Raw genomic sequence first — 21,845 nt, 5'->3', positions numbered from 1 at the left:
GCCTTGGCCTCACTCTCTTCCTTCCTGCCTTTCTCTCTCAGCAACCCATTGGCTCGACCCACTTGCACCAGAGGGCAAGGAAGCTGGCCCTTTCAAACTCTTCCGAGACTTAAGAAAGTAGAGGGGTCTGAAGGGTTGGTCCAGTGGCATAGGTCTTGATCTTGGGTGTCTCGCTGAGGCATGGACACCCTGATCCTTTGTCTTGGGGCTAGGAAAAGGGTCAAGGCACCTACTTTTGGAACTGCCTTGGGCCACCTTCATCTCAGAGCCATGAAGGGTCTGGTCACCTCCCCTGTTAGGAGCAGAGGGCTGTTTCTGAAAGTGTACTTCTTTCTAACCTTGTCAACACTACTCTTCCAGCCTGGGAGAGGTTCCTGGGAGGAGGAGAGGGCGTCTGAGGAGCAGACCCTTGGCAGTGGTCCCAGCTTCTGCTGCCAGGGCCATTCACTGTCTCTGCCTGGCCATTCACTCTCCTGCCCTCCATCTGGAGATTCTATGGGACCCTCTTCTATGGACACTCAGCTTGGGGAGCCCTGCCCCCCTGGGAGCCAGGAGACTCTGGGTGTCTGTCTCTGACACTGTACTTCTTAGGATTATAAAACCGTATCATGAATAGGAATTTTCTCATCTGCAAAACCAGGGGCCCAGACGGGATGATCATGATTCCCGAGGACACCTCCAATTCTCTGAATATCTGTTTTGGAGACTTTGGTGGAAGTGCACTCTCAAGGTCATTTGTATAATGAAAAGCGTGTCCTTCCACAACCAGGAGGTGGCAGCAAAACCCCTGTTTTGAAGGGGTCCGGGGTAAGTTCGGCGCTCCAAAGTCCAGAGCCCCCCTGTCCCAGTTTGGTGGCTGGGCTTCTCTACTGAACAATAATTTAATGATGGCCGCTGCCATGCCATTCTCTCTGCCATTACTGCTAACAAGACTATAACAATGTTACCTTCAGTTTGGGCCATACTGCACCATTGAGGAAACCTTTTGCACAGTATCACCTAGAAATTTTTCAACAACCCTATTCCACAGGTAGGTAGTGCCCTGACTTCCAGCCCCATGTTGAAGCTCAAAGACATCAACTGACCTGCCCAAGAACTTCTAAAAGGGCTGACGTGCCAAGACGGGAGTGCACGTGTTGGTCCCATGCGCACTCTACCTTGCCATGTGGGAGACCCAGGGCAAGGCTCTTTCTGCCACCCTCTTGGTTTTTCCACAGAGTTAGAGGAGTCAGAAGGGGTCAGCCAAAGAGCCTCAGGGTCCAGCTGTCGGCTGGAATTCAACATGCAGACGCTGGGAAAGAAAACTCAGCATGTTACTCTTTTCTCTTCTTCCGGTCCTCAGAAAAGAAAATTAGAAATGTCTCATCAGGGCGTACTTGGTGTCTAGGTATGGAAGGTTCTCGTTCATACATTCATCCCTTCATTCCACGATTGGGATTCTGATGTAGTAGAAACACTGTGAAGCACTGGGAAGGGTAGAGGAACGTTCTTTCTTTCTAATGCAGACATTCTGGGATATAGGGAGCTGAGTAAATAGAAGAGATCTCTGGGTTCATTTTAGGGAGCCCCAGGTGAACCGGGCAGTATTTGAGGGGGAGGAGATCCTGAACTTTTGTTGGGACATCTGAGAGGAGTGGAATTCCATAGTAATTTCTTATTTTATTTTATTTTATTTATTTGACAGAGAGAGCAATCACAAGTAGGCAGAGCAGCAGGCAGAGAGAGAGAGGGGGAAGCAGGCTCCCTGTTGAGCAGAGAGTCTGATGCAGGGCTTGATCCCAGGCCCTGAGATCATGACCTGAGCTGAAGGCAGAAGCTTAATGCACTGAGCCACCCAGGGGCCCTGAAATAGTAATTTCTTTTGATGACTGCCAACCCCGTGGCTTGTTATCTTCTCAAACCAGAAGAAGCCTTAAGGGGACAATGCTAAACCCAGCTGTTGTACATCTGGACCCATGTTACCTTCCACCTCTGTCCTGAGGCCGTGTCTTGTCCCTCTCCACCATGACAGGTTCCTGGAGTGCTACTGATGTTTGGGGCTCTAGAGCAAGGGTACTTCTTGAATCATCTTATTTACTTCTCAAAATAACCCTGCTACACCCCCATTGTAAGGGAGGCAGCTGAGGCTTATAGTCATGAAGCCACTTGCCTCAAATCACAAAGCTATTTAGTGGTGGGGCAGGTCTGGGACCCAGGGCTCTTATCATTACATCACATGGCTGAGCAGGTGCAAAACCTGCCATTGGAGACTGTGTGCTATAGGGAGGGTCTGAAGAGCTGCTATCTCTTCTTCTGGACCCTGGATAAGCCATAGGCTGTCAGCAACACTGCTAGAAATAAGAGATTGATATCGGCCTGATCTCCTGATGGGCTTGTTGTGTGGCTTAAATGGAAGGGAGAAAAAGGAGCATGTGAACACTCAACACATTCACAATGTTCTTGTATTTGAAATTATTGGGCTGGGCTGGGGAAGATATCTGGGGACCTTGAGAATGATCTCAGTTTCCTTGTCTGTAAAACTGAGGAAGTTGAAGAGATTTTTTTTTAAATAGACTCCTCCAGTCTTGTAGTTTAGCACTGATGATGATGGTGGTGGTGACGATGGTGATGGTGATGATGATGGTGATGATCCTGATAACAATGGTGACAATGATGGTAATGATGGTGGGGATGATGTTGATGATGGTGATGGTGATGACGATGATGGTGATGATGACAATGATGGTAGTGATGACAGTAATGATGGTGATGACAATGGTGATGATCCTGATGACAATGGTGACAATGATGGTGTTGATGGTGGTGATGATCCTGATGACAATGGTGACAACGATGGTGATGATGGTGGTGATGGTGATGATGATGGTGGTGATGGTGATGATGGTGATAATGATGGTGGTGATAGTGATGATGATGATGGTGATGGTGATGATGGTGGTGATGATGTTGTTGATGTTGGTGAGCCTGCTGCTGGTGGTGGTGATGTGGTGATGATGATGGTGGTGATGCTGATGATGATGTTGATGATCATGGTGATGATGGTGATAATGGTGATGTTGATGGGGATCATAATGTCAGACATATGAGTTCACCTGATCTCAGAATAATTTCCTGCCACCATCACTGCTGCCAACTGCCTCACGTTCGTACCCCACTGTGTTGAAAGCATGTGGGCTGGGCTGGTGATGAGATGGAAAGGAGGGTCGGATCTAGAAAGCTAGAGAGAAGAGATGACACAAGATGTTAGAGGATAGTGTACTTATCTTGTGCCTGATACAGAGTGAGTCAGTTTTGATTTTATTGAGATATAATCTACATACTATACAATTCAATGGCTTTCAGTATATTCACAGCTGCACATCCATCCCTGAAGAACATTTCATTGCCCCCCGAAGAAGCTCTACACCTCTTGTCACCATCCCAGCCCCTCACCCATTCTAGCAAAGCTATGACTTCTATTATTACAGAATAAGGAAGATGGGGCTCAGAGAGAAGACTGACTTGCCCAAGGCCATGCAGTTAGCATGTGAGAGTCCTGGGATTCCATCCATGTTTGCCAGAACCCAAGCCCATGTACCTGGTCAGTATGACCTTTGAGGAAAGTCAGGTTCAGAGAGTGTGTGGCCAACCCAAGGCCAAGGCCAATCCGAGGCCATGCATTTACAGCTATGAAGTGATTGGGCCTAATCCTGTCTTTATCCCATTCTGCTGCATCTTTACCCTTCCATGTAAGTGAATCAACACAATCTGATCAGGATCCAGGCGTGAGCCCCCAAATTGACAGAGGCTTCTCTCTTGACACTTGGGCCAGGCTTAGTCTGGACTCTGGAAGTTCACAGCCCACCTGCTGCCTTCACGTTTTGGCTCTGTGCACCGTGGGAAGGATCCGTGCAGGTGGGGCAGAGAGAAGACAGCTGGAAGGAGAAGGCAGGCAAGACCCTACCCAGTGTTTCCTAGGAATGAATGAGTTGGGGTGCACCTACTCCCTGCTCAGATGTCATGGGGAGCCGTGGATGTTCAACACAGCCCCTTAGAAGGACAGGATGGAAAAGCAGAATTTCTTAGCGGCAACACTGCCTGGGAGTCTGGGACCCAGGGCATCTCAACTCCACCCTGCCTCGGGTAACCACAGTCAGAGGACTTCATTTAATTGGGCCCAGTGTCCCTGTCTGGAAGTTGAGAGAGACACTGGGGAAGTGAATTGAAACAATTCTGTGTTCTGAGGAGCAAATGTGCTCTGGTTACCTGAAAGGGGCTTTATTTCAGTGCGAAGGAAGCCGGAGGCTTACTTGGCAGTGGTTTTTCTCTTGGCCTTTTCTGCTGGATCCAGGAGGACTTCCTCGTATTTACCACATCCCTTATTTCTGTGTCCGCACAGCAGGTCGGACACGCCTCTCAAAGCACCCCGAGCAAGTGGGATGGGCCGTGATTATGAACACGCAGAGCCAGAGAGACGAGGAACGAGCAGACTTTATTTCTCACAACACCACCCCTCCCCTCTCCCAGGGTGTCGCACGGCAGCGGGCATCGGGAAGGCCTCATTCCTCCAGCTTCTGTGGGAGGAGAACAAGCAGGAAATGAGTCAAACCCAAGGCAAGGCTGAGTACTGCCTTCACGCGGAGCAGCTGGAAAGGCAGGAACTTCCGGAAAAATATCGAAGAACGGCATTGTTTCCTTTTGCACATCATAAAAACAAAACCATGGGTCCCTGGAGAGGGACGAGTCCCCTGAAAAGCAGGGGCTTCCCGGGCAGCACCTCTTACGACAGGGAGACATGGGGGTGATAAGACGTCTGTCCCCTGCCCCATGATTCTGGAACCAGCAGGGGCCTGGCTGGAGGGGTGGCCTCTGTACTCTCACTGGGTGTTCCCCGGATCTCGGCATCTGGGGAAGACGTCTGCTCTCACCTGAGCCCCCACATCTCGGCTCTTGGCCCGCAGCTTGTTGACCTGGGACTCGGCAATGTCCGCTCTCTCCTCCGCCTCCTCCAGCTCGTGCTGGACCCTCCGGCACTTGGACAGCTGCGTGTTGGCCTGCTCCTCCTGAATGGGGAGATGGAGGGACAGGAGGCAGTTCCTCACTCTGGCTCTGAGGTTTCTTGTCCCTGCAGGCCTCTCTGGGGCGCTGGGGAACCGGGAGGGCTTGGGCCCTGGATTCCCTGAGGGCAGAGGGGGCTGAGCCCAGCTCTCTTGGTGCCAGGACACCACTCCTAGCCCCTGACCATGTATGCTCTCTGGCCTCCTTGAGGGTAGTGCTGCCACTCCTTGGACCCCTGCCTGTTCCCCTACATCCCTGCTCTGCCAGGACCTAAGCCCTGAGTCCTCCCAAGGCACCTGGAAGGTCAGAGTCTAATGCCCTAACCCTCCTTGCCCTGGCCTTATCCCAGCACTGTCTGCCCTGTGGCCAGGCCATTGTCCCCACATCTACTGAGGACAATCCAAAGGTTCTCCAAGAAGGTGGTCTCCTGGTACCCTCCCTCCCAGACAGTTTCGCTGTGACCATCCTCATCCAATGGGCACAGACCCCTTCCCCTCCATTTAACTAGCTCAGATCTGCTTCCCTGTGGTCAAGGTGGAACCACGAGCCCCTGGGCAGGGAGGGAAAATGGACATTGAGAGAAGCCATCTGCTCAGTCATTTATCAACAGCGGGGTCCCCCAAATTTTGTTCCTCAGAACCCTAGTGCTAAGGCTATGGGCTATGGGCTGCTCTGCGTACAATAAAAAGGTTCCAAGTTCCACCTGGGTTTGTGGGTGGGGGACAAAGCTGCATTTCACAATGGTGTGTTCACTTTGAAGAGTGCATTACCCATCACAGACAAAATCTGAAAAATCCTTGAAAGCAACCGGTTCAACTTTGCTTAACCTAGGATTTCCCAAAGTATTTATTTTCTGTAACAGGAAAAAGTCCCCACCTCTTCCCTACCCCAAACCGCCCCCTCCCCCCACCACCGCAGGCCAGCTTTTTGCTAGAATATCTCTGAGGTCTGTTTGATCAACAGGTCAGGAAGGGTGGGTGGGAGGGAGGCAGAGTAGGGAGGGAGGGAGGGAAGAGGAGAAGGTGTGATGTTGTGCACCGGGATCGGGGGCGGATCTAAGGTCAGGTTGCCGGCTCAGGGAGGGCTGGTGGGGTAGGCTGAGCTGGCTGGGGCCTCAGTGAGGTAGGGCTGGCAAGGGGAGCTAGAATGTTCTGGGCTGGGGGTGGGGGATAAAGTGAGGGGCAGGGCCACCTGAGATGAGATAGGAAGCATGGGGGAGGTGCAGCTGGGGGGCAGGCAGCCTTATTTAACACAAGCCAGGGGAGAGAAGTGGGCAGGCGTCCCTGACTTTGTAGCCTGCAAATGAAAACTTGGGCCTTAGGCTCCACGACAGGATAGACTCTTGATGAGGACTGGGCGTCCTTAGGTGGGCGTGGGCTTCCAGGACCCCCCTACTCACAGCCTCCTCAGCCTGCCTCTTGTAAGCCTTCACTTTGGCTTGCAGCTTGTTCACCAGATCCTGGAGCCTGAGGATGTTCTTGTGGTCCTCCTCGGCCTGCAAACATAGCATCGTGCCACCGCCACCGCAGCTTATGCCGGGGTCGGAGCAACCTGGAGCTCACGGAGGCTTTGGAGACACCTACCTGGTAGGTTAGCTCCTTGACCTTGCGTTCATATTTATGGGCCCCCTTCAGAGCCTCGGCCCCCCTCTTCTGCTCAGCATCCAGCTCGTTTTCCAACTCACGCACCTGGTTTTTTGGGGGGGGAGTGGAGAGAGCCCAGCATTTGGGTCAGAGCAGCCAGACTTCTCCCATGGTCATTTTAGGGTGAACTTGGGATCCCCTAAATATAGTTTGTAAAAATGTCTCCTCCTAGAGCTCAGGAAACACCCTGGGCACAAGGGGCCACCACTGCTGGTGTGGTGGCCTTGTGCAAAGGAGAACAAGACGCAGCCCTTGGTGCCCCCAGCAGGGCCACCAGGCTGGGCTTGGCCAAGGACGCCTCTTCCCCTGGGGGAGGCAGCTTGGCGAGGCCTGGGCCTCAGCCCCGACTCATCCCTGCAGGTGAAGCCTGTGTGAGCATTTTGGGGGGCCTGATTCCTGGCCAAGTGAGGCTGCAGGGCGTCAGGGAGAGAGCCTGGGCCAGGAACGGTCCAGGTGTGTTCAAGCCCTGGGGCCAGCTGACTGATTCCAAGAGCCAAAGCAGCTGCCCCTAAGAGTGAGTTTCTATGGGTTTAGGGTAGAGACTGTAATTCCCACTCCACCTGCATCAAAGGTGGGAGTCAAGTTAGACAAAGCACTTAAAAGCATGTTTTAAATGATAAAGCACTCTGCCAGTAGTGGTCACTTCATAACTGTTTCTGGCTTTCCTGAAGTCTTGAGGGAACAGGACAGCCACCGAGGACACAGGTCACTAACTGTGGTCCCAAAGCCACAGTCTAGAAAGAGTCAAGACGTGAGGGTGGTGGTCAGCCACAGGGAATCCCAGTGGCCACAGACACGGGCAGCCCTGGGCTTGTGGACTCACCAGATCAACCTTGGAATCCGCCAGTGGAACAGATTAACTCTGGGCACTGTTCCCAAAACGATCCCTAGCCCCCTCTCTACCCATGCGCCCTGGGAAGCTGTTTACCGTTAGGTTCTGCGAAACATATGGGTTCCTGGCAATGCTCTAGTGGCCTCTGGAAGGTTTGCGGAACTAAAGATAATGGGGCAGCTGGGGCTGGAGGCCAGCTGAGGGGCCATGCAATGAGGGGGATTGGCTGGCCCAGGAACCAAAGAATCAGGGAGGGAGGCATGGGCTCTAATCCCTCCCTCAGTGGAGGGATCCATGAGGACAGGCTAAGCTCATGCAATAGAGGATGACTGGGAAGAATTAGAAGTAAGAATTTAGAGAACTTGGGGGGGAAGAAATTCTGACTTCCGTGGTGTTGACTTTTGTTACTCACGTGCCTATTGCCTTATTGTTTTTTAACCAAAAAAAAAAAAAAAAAAAAAAAAAAAAAATCATTCACATTCATGGTGTGCATGTGCTGGTGACCACATCCTTGGGAGGCTTGAAGCCCGAGTGCATTTGGGGTGCCTCCCTGCTGAGAGGTCACCTCCTTCTCTTGGCCTGCCCCTCACCCCCTTCTCCTCCTGTGCCACCATTTCCTCCCTCCCAGGACTACAGAGAAGTTAGAAAGAACAAGCTCCCCACCCCCCCAGCCCCACAGAACTGGTAATGGAGCCATGTGCAAAAAACAAATGAAATAAACCGTCCCCAGGTCTCAAGGGAAAAGCAAGGGGTCCCGGCAACAAAGGAAGCCTTTCGCGAAGGGACAAAAACAAATACAGATCAGCTCCCAGATTCAGAAAGAAGCAAGACTGCCTCTGTACTGGGGGTAGAGTTTTTTCTGCGGAAAAACGTGGGAGGAAGTGCCAGTCACCTGCCCTTTAGGACGGAGAGAGGGAGAAGCTTCCCAGCATTGCAGCCTGACTGGGTTCAGAGACTGAGAAGTCTGGGACAAAAGGGAGCCGGCAGGTGGGAGGTGAAGAGAGACTCTAGACTTTACGTAGGATGAGCCATTGTTCACCAAAACAGAGGCTGGTCCAAAATGTAACTTACATAAACTACGTAATGTTATGAATGCAAAGTACATTTCCCATCACTTATATGGATCTGAATTCCTATAAAAACAGGATGTGACTATTTGCAAGTGTCTTCATTCTGCAGCTCCTGAGGCATGAGTGTTGTAAAGTGTGTGTGTGTGTTGGGATGGAGGAACCAGTGAAGGAGACCCAGGTGGGCATATTGGCATGTAGTCCTCAGACCAAACTTGCATGCCCTCCATCCACCCCCACTCTCCTGCAACCTAGTGGCTGGACTGGTGGCTCTGTCCAGGATGGCTGAACCAAATATCACTTTGAAAACCAGAATCTTCTAGAACCTTCTAGAACCCTACCCGGTTCTCCAGTTTCTGGATCTGCTTCTTCCCGCCCTTCAGGGCCAGCTGCTCAGCCTCGTCCAGACGGTGCTGCAGGTCCTTCACCGTCTGCTCCAGGTTCTTCTTCATGCGCTCCAGGTGGGCGCTGGTGTCCTGCTCCTTCTTCAGCTCCTCGGCCATCATGGCTGCCTGATGAAGTTCATAGGATGTATGAGTGGGCCACCTGGCATCCCGACCAGGAGTCCACAGAGGATGCTGTCAAGGTCAATACTGTGCGTGCTGTTCCTGGCTCCCTCATTCTACCATGACTAGTCATGTATCTCCTCCCCAGCTGATTTTGTCTGAGGCTTCATCTAACTCCCTCTCTAGGAAGCCAGCATGACCAACTGTAGGTCATCAGGAGACAAAGCCTCCTTGCCTTGTCCCCACCTCGAAGCCCCTTCCCTGACTCCAAAAACAGGCACTGCAAAGAAGGAACAGAGCTCACATCTGTGATGGCTTTCTTGGCCTTCTCCTCTGCATTTCTGGACTCTTGGATGGAGTTCTCCACCTCTGCCTGGCACTGGGCTATGTCTGCTTCCAATTTTTTCTTGGTATTTATCAGGCTCGTGTTCTATAGGAAAAATTAGATGCCAGAGGTGTAGGTTATCTTTGGGAGCTTGGAACAATTGAGGGGGAGAAATTTGCATGGGGAAGGCAATCAATCATGGTCATATTTCTTATTTTTCCCTGGGGGATTTGCTAGGTACTGTTTCATTCTTGACCAAACAGAAGGTCCTGAAACAGACCCAAGAACTGTATATAAAATGAATGAGTAACTGATAAAGGTAGACTTTCACATGTTTGAGGAAGAAGTTAAAAGGTGTTGGAGCAAGAAAAGGATGGGTAGACCTAAATATATAAAATGAGAAATCTAATGATCAAGACACACGGTAAATAGAATTACAAGCGTGACAAAAGAGAAAATGCTCCCAATGTATATTGCTCAAAAAACACTCTCTTCCTCAATTCATAAAAAAGACAAATTGCACAAGTAAGAAACCAGGGCACAAAGTGTATATAGGTGGAACCTGCCAGAAGAAGCAGTTACTCATTAGTAATCAAAACTTTACTATATATGTATTTTTTTAAGTAGATTCCAGGCCCAACATGGGGCTTGAACTCATGACCCTGAGATCAAGAGTGAAGTTGGATGCTTTACCCAAAGAGCCAGCAAGGTGCCCCAAGAAAATAAAAATTATATAGGTGAGGTGTTTTTCAACCGTGAAGTTGGTCAGGATTAAAAGACGTGTAACTAGGGCCTTTGAGGATTTAGAGGCAAGAGATCTTCCATATTCTCTCAATGAGAATAAAAATGGAGACCACCTTGTGAAGGCTGATTTACAATAAGCTGCAAATGTCTTTATCCTTTGGACCATGAAATTCTTCTTCCAGCAACCTGTTTACGTCTAGGAATATTAAGACAAGAAACAATAACGAGAAAATGTGAAAACTTATTATAAGTTAAGTTCATCATAGAACTCTTTCTAGTGGTAAAGATTTTATTGGGAATAATTAAAAACATCCAGCCATGGAAGATAGATTAAATAAAACTGCCACATCACCCTACTGTAATAAACTACTTTTCTGCCATTAAAAATAGTCACGGCGGGGGCACCTGGGTGGCTCAGTCGGTGAAGCAACTGGCTCTTGGCTTTGGCTTGGGTCATGATCTCAGGGTCATGGGACTGAGTGGGGAGTGGTGGTGGAGGGAAGAGTAGTGTGTGGGGGGGAGGTCCACACTCAGCAGGGAATCTGCTCAAGATTTCTCCCTTTGCCCTTTCCCCTGACAATGCACACGTGCGTTCTCTCTCTCTCTCAAATCAATTAATCAATCAATCTTCAAAAAAAAAAGTCATAGAAGATGATTTAAAGGGATGGAAATGACACTTTGTTAAAATGAAAATAGGAAGCTGCAGAAATGCCGATCGCATTTTTACAAAAGTATAATAATGGCAGAGATTGATGAGAGCTTCCGAGAGCTTGGAAGAAAAGGTTTCCAAAGGGGACACGGTGGCTGGTATGTTTCTTCTATTTGTTTGTTTGTAGGCTCTCTATTTCGCAACAAAGAATTGTTTTTATAAGACTTTTATAAAGGTGGGGGACAGCTCCCTGCTCCCTTCTGGTGTATTCGATAAACTTCTATCTCCTTAAAAACCCAACAAGAACTTTCATAAAGGTAAAAAAAAAATATTTTGAAAGATAATTATTTTGAAAGATAATTCTAATTTTCCAAGATTGCCATTAGAGGTTGCTTCCTCTGTGAAGCCTTCTCCAGCCCCTTGATGCAATAACTCATCCTTCCTTTCTCTGAGATGGAGACGTGTATGACCTTTTATCTTCAGATTAAAGAAAGCTCAGAGCATAGTTAGTCCAAGAACTAAGCTTTTTTTTTTTTTTTTGAAGATTTTACTTTTAATTCATCTCTCCACCCAAGTGGGGCTCGAACTCAAAACCCCGATATCTACTGACTACACCAGCCAGCCACCTCCAAAGAACTAAGCTTAAAGCAGCTTGGTCTTGACCACTTGTCTGAGAGGAAGGGCGGTGCTCCCTTCCACTGCGAGGGTCCTGCCTGCCCACCAAGGTGGGCCCTGGGTAGAGGGAGGAGGGATGCACCTGGGAGTGAAGGAGCTGCACGCGGTCACTGGCGTCCAGCAGCTCCTGCTCTGACAGCCTGCGGGTCCGCTCCGTCTGCTCCAAGGCCACCTTCATCTCCTCCAGCTCCTCCAGCAAGAGGCCATTCCTGCGCTCCACGATGGCCAGCTGCTCCTTGAGGTCCTCATTGCTCCTCAGGGCCTCATCCAGGTGCAGCTGGGAGTCCTGCGGGGACAGCCGGACGTGAGTGAGGGTGGAGTCTGGGACAGGGCGAGCGCTGGCCAGGTCCACGGGAGCCTGGGCTCACCTTGAGCTGACCCTGCACGGTGCGCAGGTGTTTCTGCGTCTCTGCCACCTGGCGGTTGGAATGGCCCAGCTGGATCTCCATCTCGTTGAGGTCTCCCTCCATCTTCTTCTTCAGCCTCATGGCGTCGTTCCGGCTCCGGATCTCAGCGTCCAGCATGCTCTGCATGGCTTCTGCCGCTCGCTGGCTGTTTCTTTTCAGCTGCTCGATCTCTTCGTCCTTCTCAGTGACCCTGCGGTCAAGCTCGGATTTCACCTGGCTCAACTCCAGTTGGACACGCAAGATCTTGCTCTCTTCGTGTTCCAAGGAGCCCTGATCGAAGCAGAGGAGTGGTTGGGGGGAGCGGTGGGGGAGGTCATGGGCAGCCCCCCTTCTTGAATGGGTATTTTCCTAGCCAGTGTGATAGAACGAATATTATTCTACCCATTTTACAGATGAGTAGAGGTCAGACAATGTGGCCCCCAAATGTCCCTCCTAGTAATGAACCTAGGACTAAAGCTTTGTATCTGTTACTAAAAACTTTGTGTCTGGAGAGGGACAGAGCACCTTTCTGAATTAAGTAAAACCTTTATTGGGTGTGTCTTTTTTTTTTTTTTAAGATTTTAAAAAATTTATTTATTTTTTAATAAAGAGAGAGAGATCACAAGTAGGCAGGGAGAGAGAGAGAGAGAGAGAGAGAGGAAAGCAGGCTCCCCACTGAGCAGAGAGCCCGATGCGGGCGGGGCTCTATCCCAGGACCCTGAGATCATGACCTGAGGTCCTCATTGCTCCTCAGGGCCTCATCCAGGTGCAGCTGGGAGTCCTGAGGTGAAGGCAGAGGCTTAACCCACTGAGCCACCCAGGTGCCCGGGTGTTTTTTTTTTTTTTTTTTGTTGTTGTTTTTAACAGGGACTCTAACTCAGGAGCTACCCTATTGTCTAAAATGACAGAGTAATTGCTCACCTCTTATCCTGCATCATGCAAATTTCCCTAGAAACAGCTCCACCATCTGCCCCGCACTGGCGACACCGATTAGGGCCTCAGGACACTGGCCCTGTTTTGACTTTCCAGAAATCTCAGTGTCCATACACCACCTAGCGTGTGACCCTGTTAGAGCCGAGGAATTCTGAGCCCACTCTCGGGATGCCTGCTGACTGATTTCTTGCTTCCCGAGAGGAAGACATTGAGGACATCACAAACGTGTTTATTTATTTTCCAAAGGGGAGATGTGCTGAACTAGAGGACACCCAGGAAATGAAACACGGCACAACTGTTTCCCCAGGGACGGCTGGTTGTTCTTCCCTGTGGAGCCTCGGCCCCTCCTGGCAGGAAGTAGCCCCAGAGGTCTGGTCTAGTCCGTACCCCACCCCCACCTCCTGGCATCCTGCCCTCCTGAGCACCCTCATGTCATGTCCCGGACACTTGCCTCCACCTCTTCTAGGGCGACCTGGAGGTCTGACTTTTCCTGCTCCACTTGCTTCTTGGTCTTTTCCACTTCTTGAAGGTTCTTGCCAGTTTCTGCAATCTGCTCAGTTAAGTCGGAAATCTCTTCTGCAAAGGACAGGCTCGATTTAGCGTGTTTGATGGGGCTCGCGTTGACAGCAGAGGCATTTTTGCCTGGCAACCTGGGGACTGGTGATTCATTCCCATTTATGCAGGAGAGAGCGTGGTGGAACCCTTTGTGTGAGGTCTTGGCACGACCCAGGCGTATTGCCCCACCTGAACCATGCTGAGGGAGGAGTGGCCAGAACGCTAAGTCTTCACCAAGTACGTAAAATGGTCGCGGCAAGGGCCGGGGGAGAAAATGCTGGAGACAATGTATAGAATAGAGAATCATCGTCTTTTGGGACTGAAAGGGGCTTTCAGGGACATCAGGTCTGGTCTGATTTTGCAGACCAGGAGTCTGAAGTCCTAAGGGATTTCGTGGCACGCCCAAGGACACTAAGCCACGTCCAGACAGAATCCGTGCAGGATCTTGTTCTCTAAGAAGAGGTGAACTTAGCAACTCCGTTCGCCCTTCATGTTCCAGGACACTTAGTTACGACTATGTCTGTGGCATTAGCCGGGCTGAGCTCCAGGGTCGACAGAGCAGACAGAAGGGTTCTGCAGGGCAGTGGGAAGCAGGAGGCAAGGGGGGGAGGGTACCGGTGCTCCCCTGGGGTGGGTGGGGGAGGCAGCTCACCTTGTAGGTTTTTATTCTCTCGCCTAAGCGTCTCTAACTGCTCCACCACTTCCTCATAAGCGTTCTGGAGCTTGAAGACTTCAGTACTAAGCGACCTGGATCCTTTCTGAGCAGCTTCCAACTCGGCCTGACTCTCGTCCAGTTTTTGCTTCCACTCTGCAAGGACCTGGGAGATGGCACAGGGACACGTGAACAGCAGGAAGGACCAGGGCAACTGGGAGAGCCCAGGAAAACGAGGGCTGTCTGTGAGCAACATTGAGGTTTTACCCTTCCATCCTGGGGACTCGAGAAACAGGGCGGGGCTCTGTCCTAGATCGCGGGCCCCAGACTGGGATGCTCTCATGGGTCTTCCGCGGCATCTCAGAGTAATCTGAATTAGCTTGAACTAAAAATCCACTTTGGAGGGACTGTCAGGAACGCAAAGAGACACTACAAAGCCCAGCCTCCCGCACGCCCTGACCTGATGTTCGGTAGACCTCCCGGGTGGGCGTGTCTCTCACACGTGCAAGCACGAGAGGGCGTGGCTCTCTGGGGGCCAGACCTTATCGAAGTCCCTCTGCTTCCTGTCCAGGAGGACGCGGGCCGTGTTGGTGCGTTCCAAGTCAAGCATCAGTTCATCCACTTCCCCCTGGAGCCTCTGCTTGGTTTTCTCCAAGGAGGCACACTTGGAGCTCACTGCCTCTGTGTTTTCCTCTGCTTCCTGGAGCCTCTGGGCCAGTTTTTTCCTAAAAGAACCATTTTTTTTTTTTTTTTTTTTTTGGCAAAGGTGAACTATTTCAGAATTTCAGAACTGTCTGTTGATTTGGGGCTAGAACTGGGGAAGACCAAGACATAGCATGGGACGCATAGACAGGTACCACCTGAAGAAGCCCAAAGAGCTTGGCGGCAAAGCAGGTCACCAAGAAGCCACTAAGGGAACCAAGTGGAAAGGACAGTCCCAGGGGAAGAACAGGGATGCCCTATCTGAATGCTTAACAAAAACTCAAAGTGCTGGGGAGGAAGAGACTGTCTCCCAAGGCAGGAAGCGTTCTCTGTCCCCTCACTCATGTCCTGGGGTCACTGCTTCTGCTGTCGCTGGGGAGCCCCGTACTTGGCCTCCTCCAGCTCCTCCGTGCGCTGGATGGCGTCCGTCTCGTATTTGGTCCTCCACTGGGCCACCTCGCTGTTGGCCTTGGACAGCGCCCTCTGCAGCTCGGCCTTGCCCTCCTGCTCCTCCTCGTACTGTTCCCGCAGCAGGTCACAGTCGTGGCGGGAGGACTGCAGGGCGTGGGCCAGGGCGTTCTTGGCCTGCGGGAGGAGGGTGGTGACAGATTGCAAAGACTTTCGGCCATTCTCCAAGCTAAGGTATTTTCCTCTAAACCAGCATCTCCCAACGTGAGCTGTTCCTGAGCTGCCTTCACAAACTTAGCCATATCTGCATATGTCCTGTTTTATTTCATTTTTGTCATGTTGGCTCCCTGATTGTATTTAAATAAAAGTAAACTATTAAACTATAAATAGAAAAGCACTAACATGTGCCACACATAGAAGGGAGCTCTAAGAATAAATGCAACGCGGGTAAAGCAATGTTATTGATCACTTTCCAGCCAGGTACTTGCTGTGTGCCTCCGTACCTGAAGCCTGCTCTCTCTACGTCTTAATAAGGAAAATGAGCACATGCTAGAGAGATGTAACCACACTGAGCTCTTTTCCTTATGCAAGGAGAAGAATTGAAACAGACTTAGGAAGGGGTTCATTTTCTTGTTACTTGATGCAATGCTATGGAAAGCTGTTGCCTTGAAGAAAACCCAAAAAAGTATTGTTTGATGTCACCAGAGGCTGTGTCCCCATGCAGGGGGACTCTGATGTGAGCTGTTCTGTTTCTGTGCCTGTTACCTCTTCCGGGCAGGGGAGAACATGCCCAGAGAGGCCTCCTTTGCTCAATCGTGCCTGGTGAAGAGGACAATTTAGCTCTCATCTTGAGGTTCCAAAACAAAACTCTTTCTTTTCCTTTTATTTATTATTATTATTTTTTTAAGATTTTAAGTAATCTCTACACCCAAAGTGCTTGAACTCACAACCCTGAGATCAAGAGTCTCGACCGAGCCAGCCCGGCCCCCCACAAAACACTTTCTGAGGCCACCATCAAGGAATGCCATTTGGGTGGACTCCTGGATTCCCATTCTCATGCTTAAACACCATAGACAGCACTTATTAAGCACCTGCTGTGTGCATTGTAGCTACTGTTTGGTGCTATGGAAAAAATTATTCTTGCCTAGGAGGAGTTTACAGATCTGCGGGGAGAAGGGCGTTGATGAGCATGAAGACCTAGATATGGAAGTCAAGAAAACGAAGAGGAGGTTCATGTTCATGCATATGTCCCAAGTGTGTCCCCAGAGCCGTGCAGTCTTTTGGGAGGGGGGAGAACTTAAACTCAGGTGTTGCAGCAGGTGACGCATGAGTGATGAGGAAGAACTGAGAGGGCATCTCGGCGGGGCTGGGCTGAATGGCTGAGCAGAGTGAGAGAACAGAGGCAGAGATGGGTCGAGCAGGTGCGGTGGGGGAGGGGGGAGGGGAATGTCGGGAAGGGATGCCCTGGCTGGTGAGGGTGTTTATCAGACCATGCTATGAGGGGCAGAAGAGCCCAGAGGTTGGAGCACCTTGGCTCTGAAGGAGATCCAACACCAAAGTCCTGTGCCCTCAAAGAACAGGTTCCTACTCTCCCACACAGCAGAGAAGAGAAGTAGCAGACTTCATGCTGTAGGGCTGCCTCCAACCAGTTTTCATGGCTTCTCAGGTTCTGACTCCGCCATTCCAGAAAGAGGCATTCTTACCTTGGTTTCTTCTTCCACTTGTCTCTTCAGCTCCTCCAGCTGCTGGGTGAGGGCCTGCTTGCCTTTGGTTAGCTGTGAGATCAGAGACTCCTTCTCTTCCAGTTGGTGGCTCAGTTCCCCTACCAAACAGGAGCATGAGTGTTGCTGAACATTGTTGACCCATGGTCTGTAGTTTCTGGAACCCAGCCCCTCAATCCTTACCATTTTGGGTCTGCAGTCTTGCCTTCTGCATGTTCAGATCATGGATTAACTGTGTCTGTTGGTCATCTTTGGCTTTGATCTCATTAAATTGGTCTTCCACAGTCCGGCACATTCTTTCCACGTTACTCTAAAAAAAAAAAAAAAAAAAAAGTCCACATGAATGGGAAATATTGGGTTTCTGGTGTCCAGGTCTGAACTGGGAAATTGGGTTAGTTTAGCTTCTTGTCAGGTAAAATAAAAATAAGAATGCAGAACACATACACGTCAGTTTAAAAAATTACCATCACTTCGGGTTTGGCAAGATTTATCTGTGATGACTGCTTAGTCACCAATTAGTTGGAGCAACAGCTTTAGGTAGATAAATATTGATTGGTTTGCAAAAAAAAAAAAAAAAAACCCAAAGCCAAACAAAAAAACAACCTTTGAGAACACGCTACTCCAAGGAACCCCAGGATCCTCTTGTAACATAAGTAATTCTGTTGCCATGTGAGGGATATTACCTTCTGATTTATTTGTTTGCAAGCAGTATATTCAGGGGACACTGTTGCACATTTCATTTGATTATACAAAAGATTCCTTATGGGGGAGGTGGCACGGAGGGATTCACTCCCCCAGCCTCTAGTTTGGCCCTTGTTTTCGTGGAGTTTATTTCAAAACCTTGCATATATTGTAGACGTCCTCCTCCTACCTCATGTAACATAAAATAAATATGTTGAGCATGTATTTTTCTTCAGAGTAGGAAGTATAAGATGGTAGCAGAAGAGGCAAAGATATTAGATTCAAAGGAAGATCTCTAGGGGCTTTGGATATCTTTGAGAAAATGACATATGAACATACAATAATTTTATCTAGGGCAGTTGACAAAGAGACAGCAAATCATAAGGCAAAAATTCAAAGCATACAACAACTTAAAAAATAAAGCAATGTAAGGTACTTCTTCCACTGCATTCTAAAATTGAGAACAGAGAGCATGAAGTGACAGAGGAAGGAGGTGGCAAGTAGATGCTGTCATCTCTTCTAACCCAGACAACCCTGCAACCTGGACTAGGGGTTACGGGGGTGGAGAGAGACAAAGACAGGGACAGAGAATACATATAGACCTAACTCCTTAGAGGGAAGAAAAAGCCAAGAAGGACAGAAAAACGGGGAAGCAGACGAGAGAGAAAGGAGTTGCAGTCAGGCACTGAGGAAGAAATCAAGAGGAAAGCGTGGGTGGGGGAGTCCAGATCCTAAACAAGGACAGCAAGAGGCCCCACAAATCTACAAGGATATCATCGCTGAGGAAGCCTTTACCTTGAAGTCATACACAGGGATGGGTTGACCGGTAAGCTGGTGTGGTTGAGCATGACCTTTACTTGCATGGGCCCTAGACCATGCAAGTAGCTGTAGAAGGTTCCAGGTGGGGAAGGAGAGCTACATGCAAGCAGAATATATTTCTAGGGAGAACTTTCTGGCAAACGGTCTGTGTCTCCAGGGTGCCAATAATTTGTGACTTCTTTCTCTCACTCTAAATGACTACTTTTGTGCCTAACTTTGTATGTATAATTTCGTATACATTTTCTTAAAGAGTTCCTCCCCTCCTGAATTTTACATGCTTCAAGTGTAACAAAACTTGGAGCTAACTCTGTTCTCACGCATAAGTTCTCATTAGTTATGCCTCCCAGGGATGGATACCGTGGGCCAAGGAGGTGGCATATCCAACCATACCCAGCAAGGCCCTTTGGTGCAATCCTTCCATAGGTTTAGTTCTAGAAAATGCCAGATGGTTTGGAAGATTCTGAAAGCTTTCTGAAATTCTGGAAGGATGATGAGAACTCAAGTCATAGTAGGTCACTGAGTCAAGCTCCAAAGACAGGAATGAATTTAGGGGCACTGGGAGCAGGCAGAAGGCAGGAGCGCCTTGCAGTTTGGAACAGACAGTGAGTTTGGGGGCATCAAATTATGTCTGCTTCCTGGGCAGGTGAACGTAGCTGCCTCGCATTTGCTAAGAGTAGGGGTCAGTTACCTTTGACTTGGAGACTGTCTCAATGTTGCCGGCCATGTCATCGATCTCCATCTTGAGCTCACTCTTCTCCTTCTCCAGCTTCTGCTTGACCCTCTGCAGGTTGTCTATTTGCTCCCCGAGCTCGGCCACACTGTCGGCGTGCTTCTTCCGAAGAGTGGCTGTGGTGGCTTCGTGCTGCAGGGTGGCCTCCTCCAGGTCCCGGCGAAGTTTCTGGAACTCGGCCTCACGCTTCTTGTTCATCTCGATCTGGGCGGATGTGGCCCCACTGGCTTCCTCCAGGCGCTCGCTGATCTCCTCCAGTTCCCGGGAGAGGTCAGAGCGCTGCTTCTCTGCTTTGGCTCGGGAGGCCCGCTCTGCCTCGATTTCCTCCTCCAGCTCTTCTGTGCGGGCCTGAAAGGGTCACTGCATCAGGAATGTTGGTGGGGAGAGGGAGCAGCCCACTTTGGGCAAGGCGGGTGGTGACGGATTGGGGGTAGGCACCACAAAAAAAAGACTACATGATAACATTAAGTTAATGAGGAATACGGTTGGAAACATTCTAAAGGTCCCTCAGTAGGGGATGGTCAAATCCACCATGATGGAAGCATGTTCCAGAAGTTCATAAAGTCTTTAGAATTGACCCATGTCTACCGTCTACCATGGACAGCTCTGTAGGATGCATTGCTACATGAAAGTGGCAAGTTGTAGAACCATAGTCTCTGTGTTATCATATTTAAGCTAAAAAAAAATCAAGTATATAGAATATAAAATACACGTAGACTTAATGAACATATTTACATGCATAAATAAATATACATGTAGATATATAATACATGTTTACACTTATGTTCTTGTTCCTTCATATTTTAATACATATGTGTATATATATAAGGATGTGTGTATCATGTATCTATCTCCCTTAGATAATTTCTTCAAGACTTTCTTTATAAAGATTTCACTTTTAAGTAATCTGTAAACTCAACACGGGGCTCGAACTCACAACCCTAAAACCAAGAGTTGCACGTTCCACCGCCTGAGCCAGCCAGCCACCCCTCTTTGGGTCCTTAATGCATACATAAACCCATAGCAAGGGAGCCAGTAGTATACACAATCCACCAGAAGGTGAGAGTGACTTCTGAGAAGGGAGGGTTATGGATGATGATCCATGCACCCTTGCCAGTCAAATTTGGCCTTATTGGTAACACCAAAATATTCCCCAAGAAATCTATGTATGTGCTACTGGCAAGATTAAAATGTTAATTTCAGAAAAATCAAGGGAAGGACAAAACATTGCCTCCAGCTCTGAGGATAGGAAGAAAATAAGCAGCTAAAGCAACACAAGCAAGGGCAAAAACAAGGGCAGGAGGGACCCTTAGAAAGGGTTTTCAGGGTCGGGAAGGTTTAAAACTTCTACCTGCAGTTCTTTGATCTTTTTTTGTAATTGTAAGCTGTGGGCTTGCTCCTCTTCAATCTTGGTTTGTAACTGACTGATTTCAAACTCCTTCCTGCAAACAGATACATAGTTATACAGTTAAAAGAACAACAACGTGAAATACAAGGCTTTTAAAGGGGTAAGTTGGCACTCGGGCTTAAACACAGAGATCAAACATGAGATAGCTACTTCTTCAATTTCTCTTCCACTTGCTGCTTGTCGTTTTCTAGATCCATAATGGATTCCTGGGACATTTTCAGGTCCCCTTCCAGCTTCCTCTTTACTCTTTCCAGGTCTGTCCGCAGTTTCTTCTCCTGTTCCAAGGAGCCTTCAAGCTGGGAGACACAGGCATAAAGGTTGGAGCTTACCCCTTGGCCACCGTGGCCACACCGGCGCTGATGGCTTCCAAGAGCTCCCGTGGGGTATGACCGCTGGCGTCTGGCCCCAGGATGGAGCAAGATTCCCCATGTCTCAACTCTTCCCTCCTGCACCGAAGGCTACCCTGTATCTCTTGGAAGCATTCTGGTGCCTCTTTTGGCTGATTCTCACTTGGCCTGTTCCTTCCCTGTAGAATCATGGTGACTGTAAGTGCATGCTTGTGCCCAGAAGGGAAGAAGCGGGGCATCCACGGATGGGCTCTGCTGTAGCTAAGCTGGGAAAGGTCTAGATTGCACAGCCATACTCCTCCCAGAGGTAGCACGGTGCTTGCCTGGTCTGGCCTCAGGAAAACATGCAATCTGTACAAGTTCTAGACATGGTCGTGAGTAAGCCTGCAAATGTCAGTCTTGGCTCTTGTACCAAGAGCCTATATGCAACTGATGAATCACTACAGTCAACCTCTGAAACTAAAAAAACCAAAAAAACAAAAAACAACCATAGTAATATCATGGGGGGAAATGGTAATTGTTATGGGGCAAAACAGGACTCCTATTTAACAATGTTAAAATCACTCAATTTTAACAATGTTAGAACAAGATTGGAACTTTGCGAACCCAAGGACCTGAGAGGGGATGTTAATTATGATGATGTTAATTACCATGAGGGTAATGTTTTACTGAACACACTCTGTGTTATTTCTTCCTTCTTCTTCTTTTTTTTTTTTTTTTTTTAAGTTTTATTATTTGAGAGAAAGCAGGAGTGGGGGGGGGCGGGGAGAGGGAGAAGCAGGCTCCCTACTGGTCAGGGAACCCGATGCAGAACTCGATGCCAGCACCCTGGGATCATGACCTGAGCTGAAGGCAGACGCTTAAGGACTGACTGAGCCCCCTGGTGCCCCCATGCTGAGCTTTCCATGAAAACCCTCCGAGGTGAAGAGGGTCATATCCCCATGTCACGAGGTAGACACAGGGACGGCAAGACTTGTGTGGAGGGGGCTGAGGTCCAGACTCAGGGAATCTGCTCCAGAATTAGA

The 21,845-nt window shown here is 49.3% G+C and overlaps 1 protein-coding gene across 3 annotated transcripts in view; it reads right to left on the bottom strand.

The window, feature by feature from the left end:
* Positions 1-4,565: 4,565 nt before the first annotated feature.
* LOC132004202 (myosin-13) overlaps positions 4,566-21,845 on the bottom strand; it is a 98,886-nt gene continuing 81,606 nt past the window's right edge. For all 3 annotated transcript variants that reach the window (XM_059380391.1, XM_059380389.1, XM_059380390.1), the window contains 16 exons: positions 20,624-20,769; positions 20,417-20,507; positions 19,024-19,413; positions 17,019-17,145; positions 16,818-16,936; positions 15,095-15,291; positions 14,546-14,729; positions 14,005-14,170; positions 13,249-13,373; positions 11,847-12,155; positions 11,561-11,764; positions 9,390-9,515; positions 8,921-9,091; positions 6,621-6,725; positions 6,437-6,532; positions 4,566-5,042 (listed from right to left, as the gene is read on the bottom strand). In XM_059380391.1, the coding sequence (XP_059236374.1) occupies positions 4,857-5,042; positions 6,437-6,532; positions 6,621-6,725; positions 8,921-9,091; positions 9,390-9,515; positions 11,561-11,764; positions 11,847-12,155; positions 13,249-13,373; positions 14,005-14,170; positions 14,546-14,729; positions 15,095-15,291; positions 16,818-16,936; positions 17,019-17,145; positions 19,024-19,413; positions 20,417-20,507; positions 20,624-20,769 (2,742 nt within the window). In that variant the 3' untranslated portion in view covers positions 4,566-4,856. The remainder of the gene's footprint in view (positions 5,043-6,436; positions 6,533-6,620; positions 6,726-8,920; positions 9,092-9,389; positions 9,516-11,560; positions 11,765-11,846; positions 12,156-13,248; positions 13,374-14,004; positions 14,171-14,545; positions 14,730-15,094; positions 15,292-16,817; positions 16,937-17,018; positions 17,146-19,023; positions 19,414-20,416; positions 20,508-20,623; positions 20,770-21,845) is intronic.

Source organism: Mustela nigripes, chromosome 16, assembly GCF_022355385.1.
Source record: "Mustela nigripes isolate SB6536 chromosome 16, MUSNIG.SB6536, whole genome shotgun sequence".
Classification (NCBI taxonomy): Eukaryota; Metazoa; Chordata; class Mammalia; order Carnivora; family Mustelidae; genus Mustela; species Mustela nigripes.
Note: the sequence above shows the minus strand (reverse complement) of the source record. Positions and strands in the feature narration are given on the sequence as shown.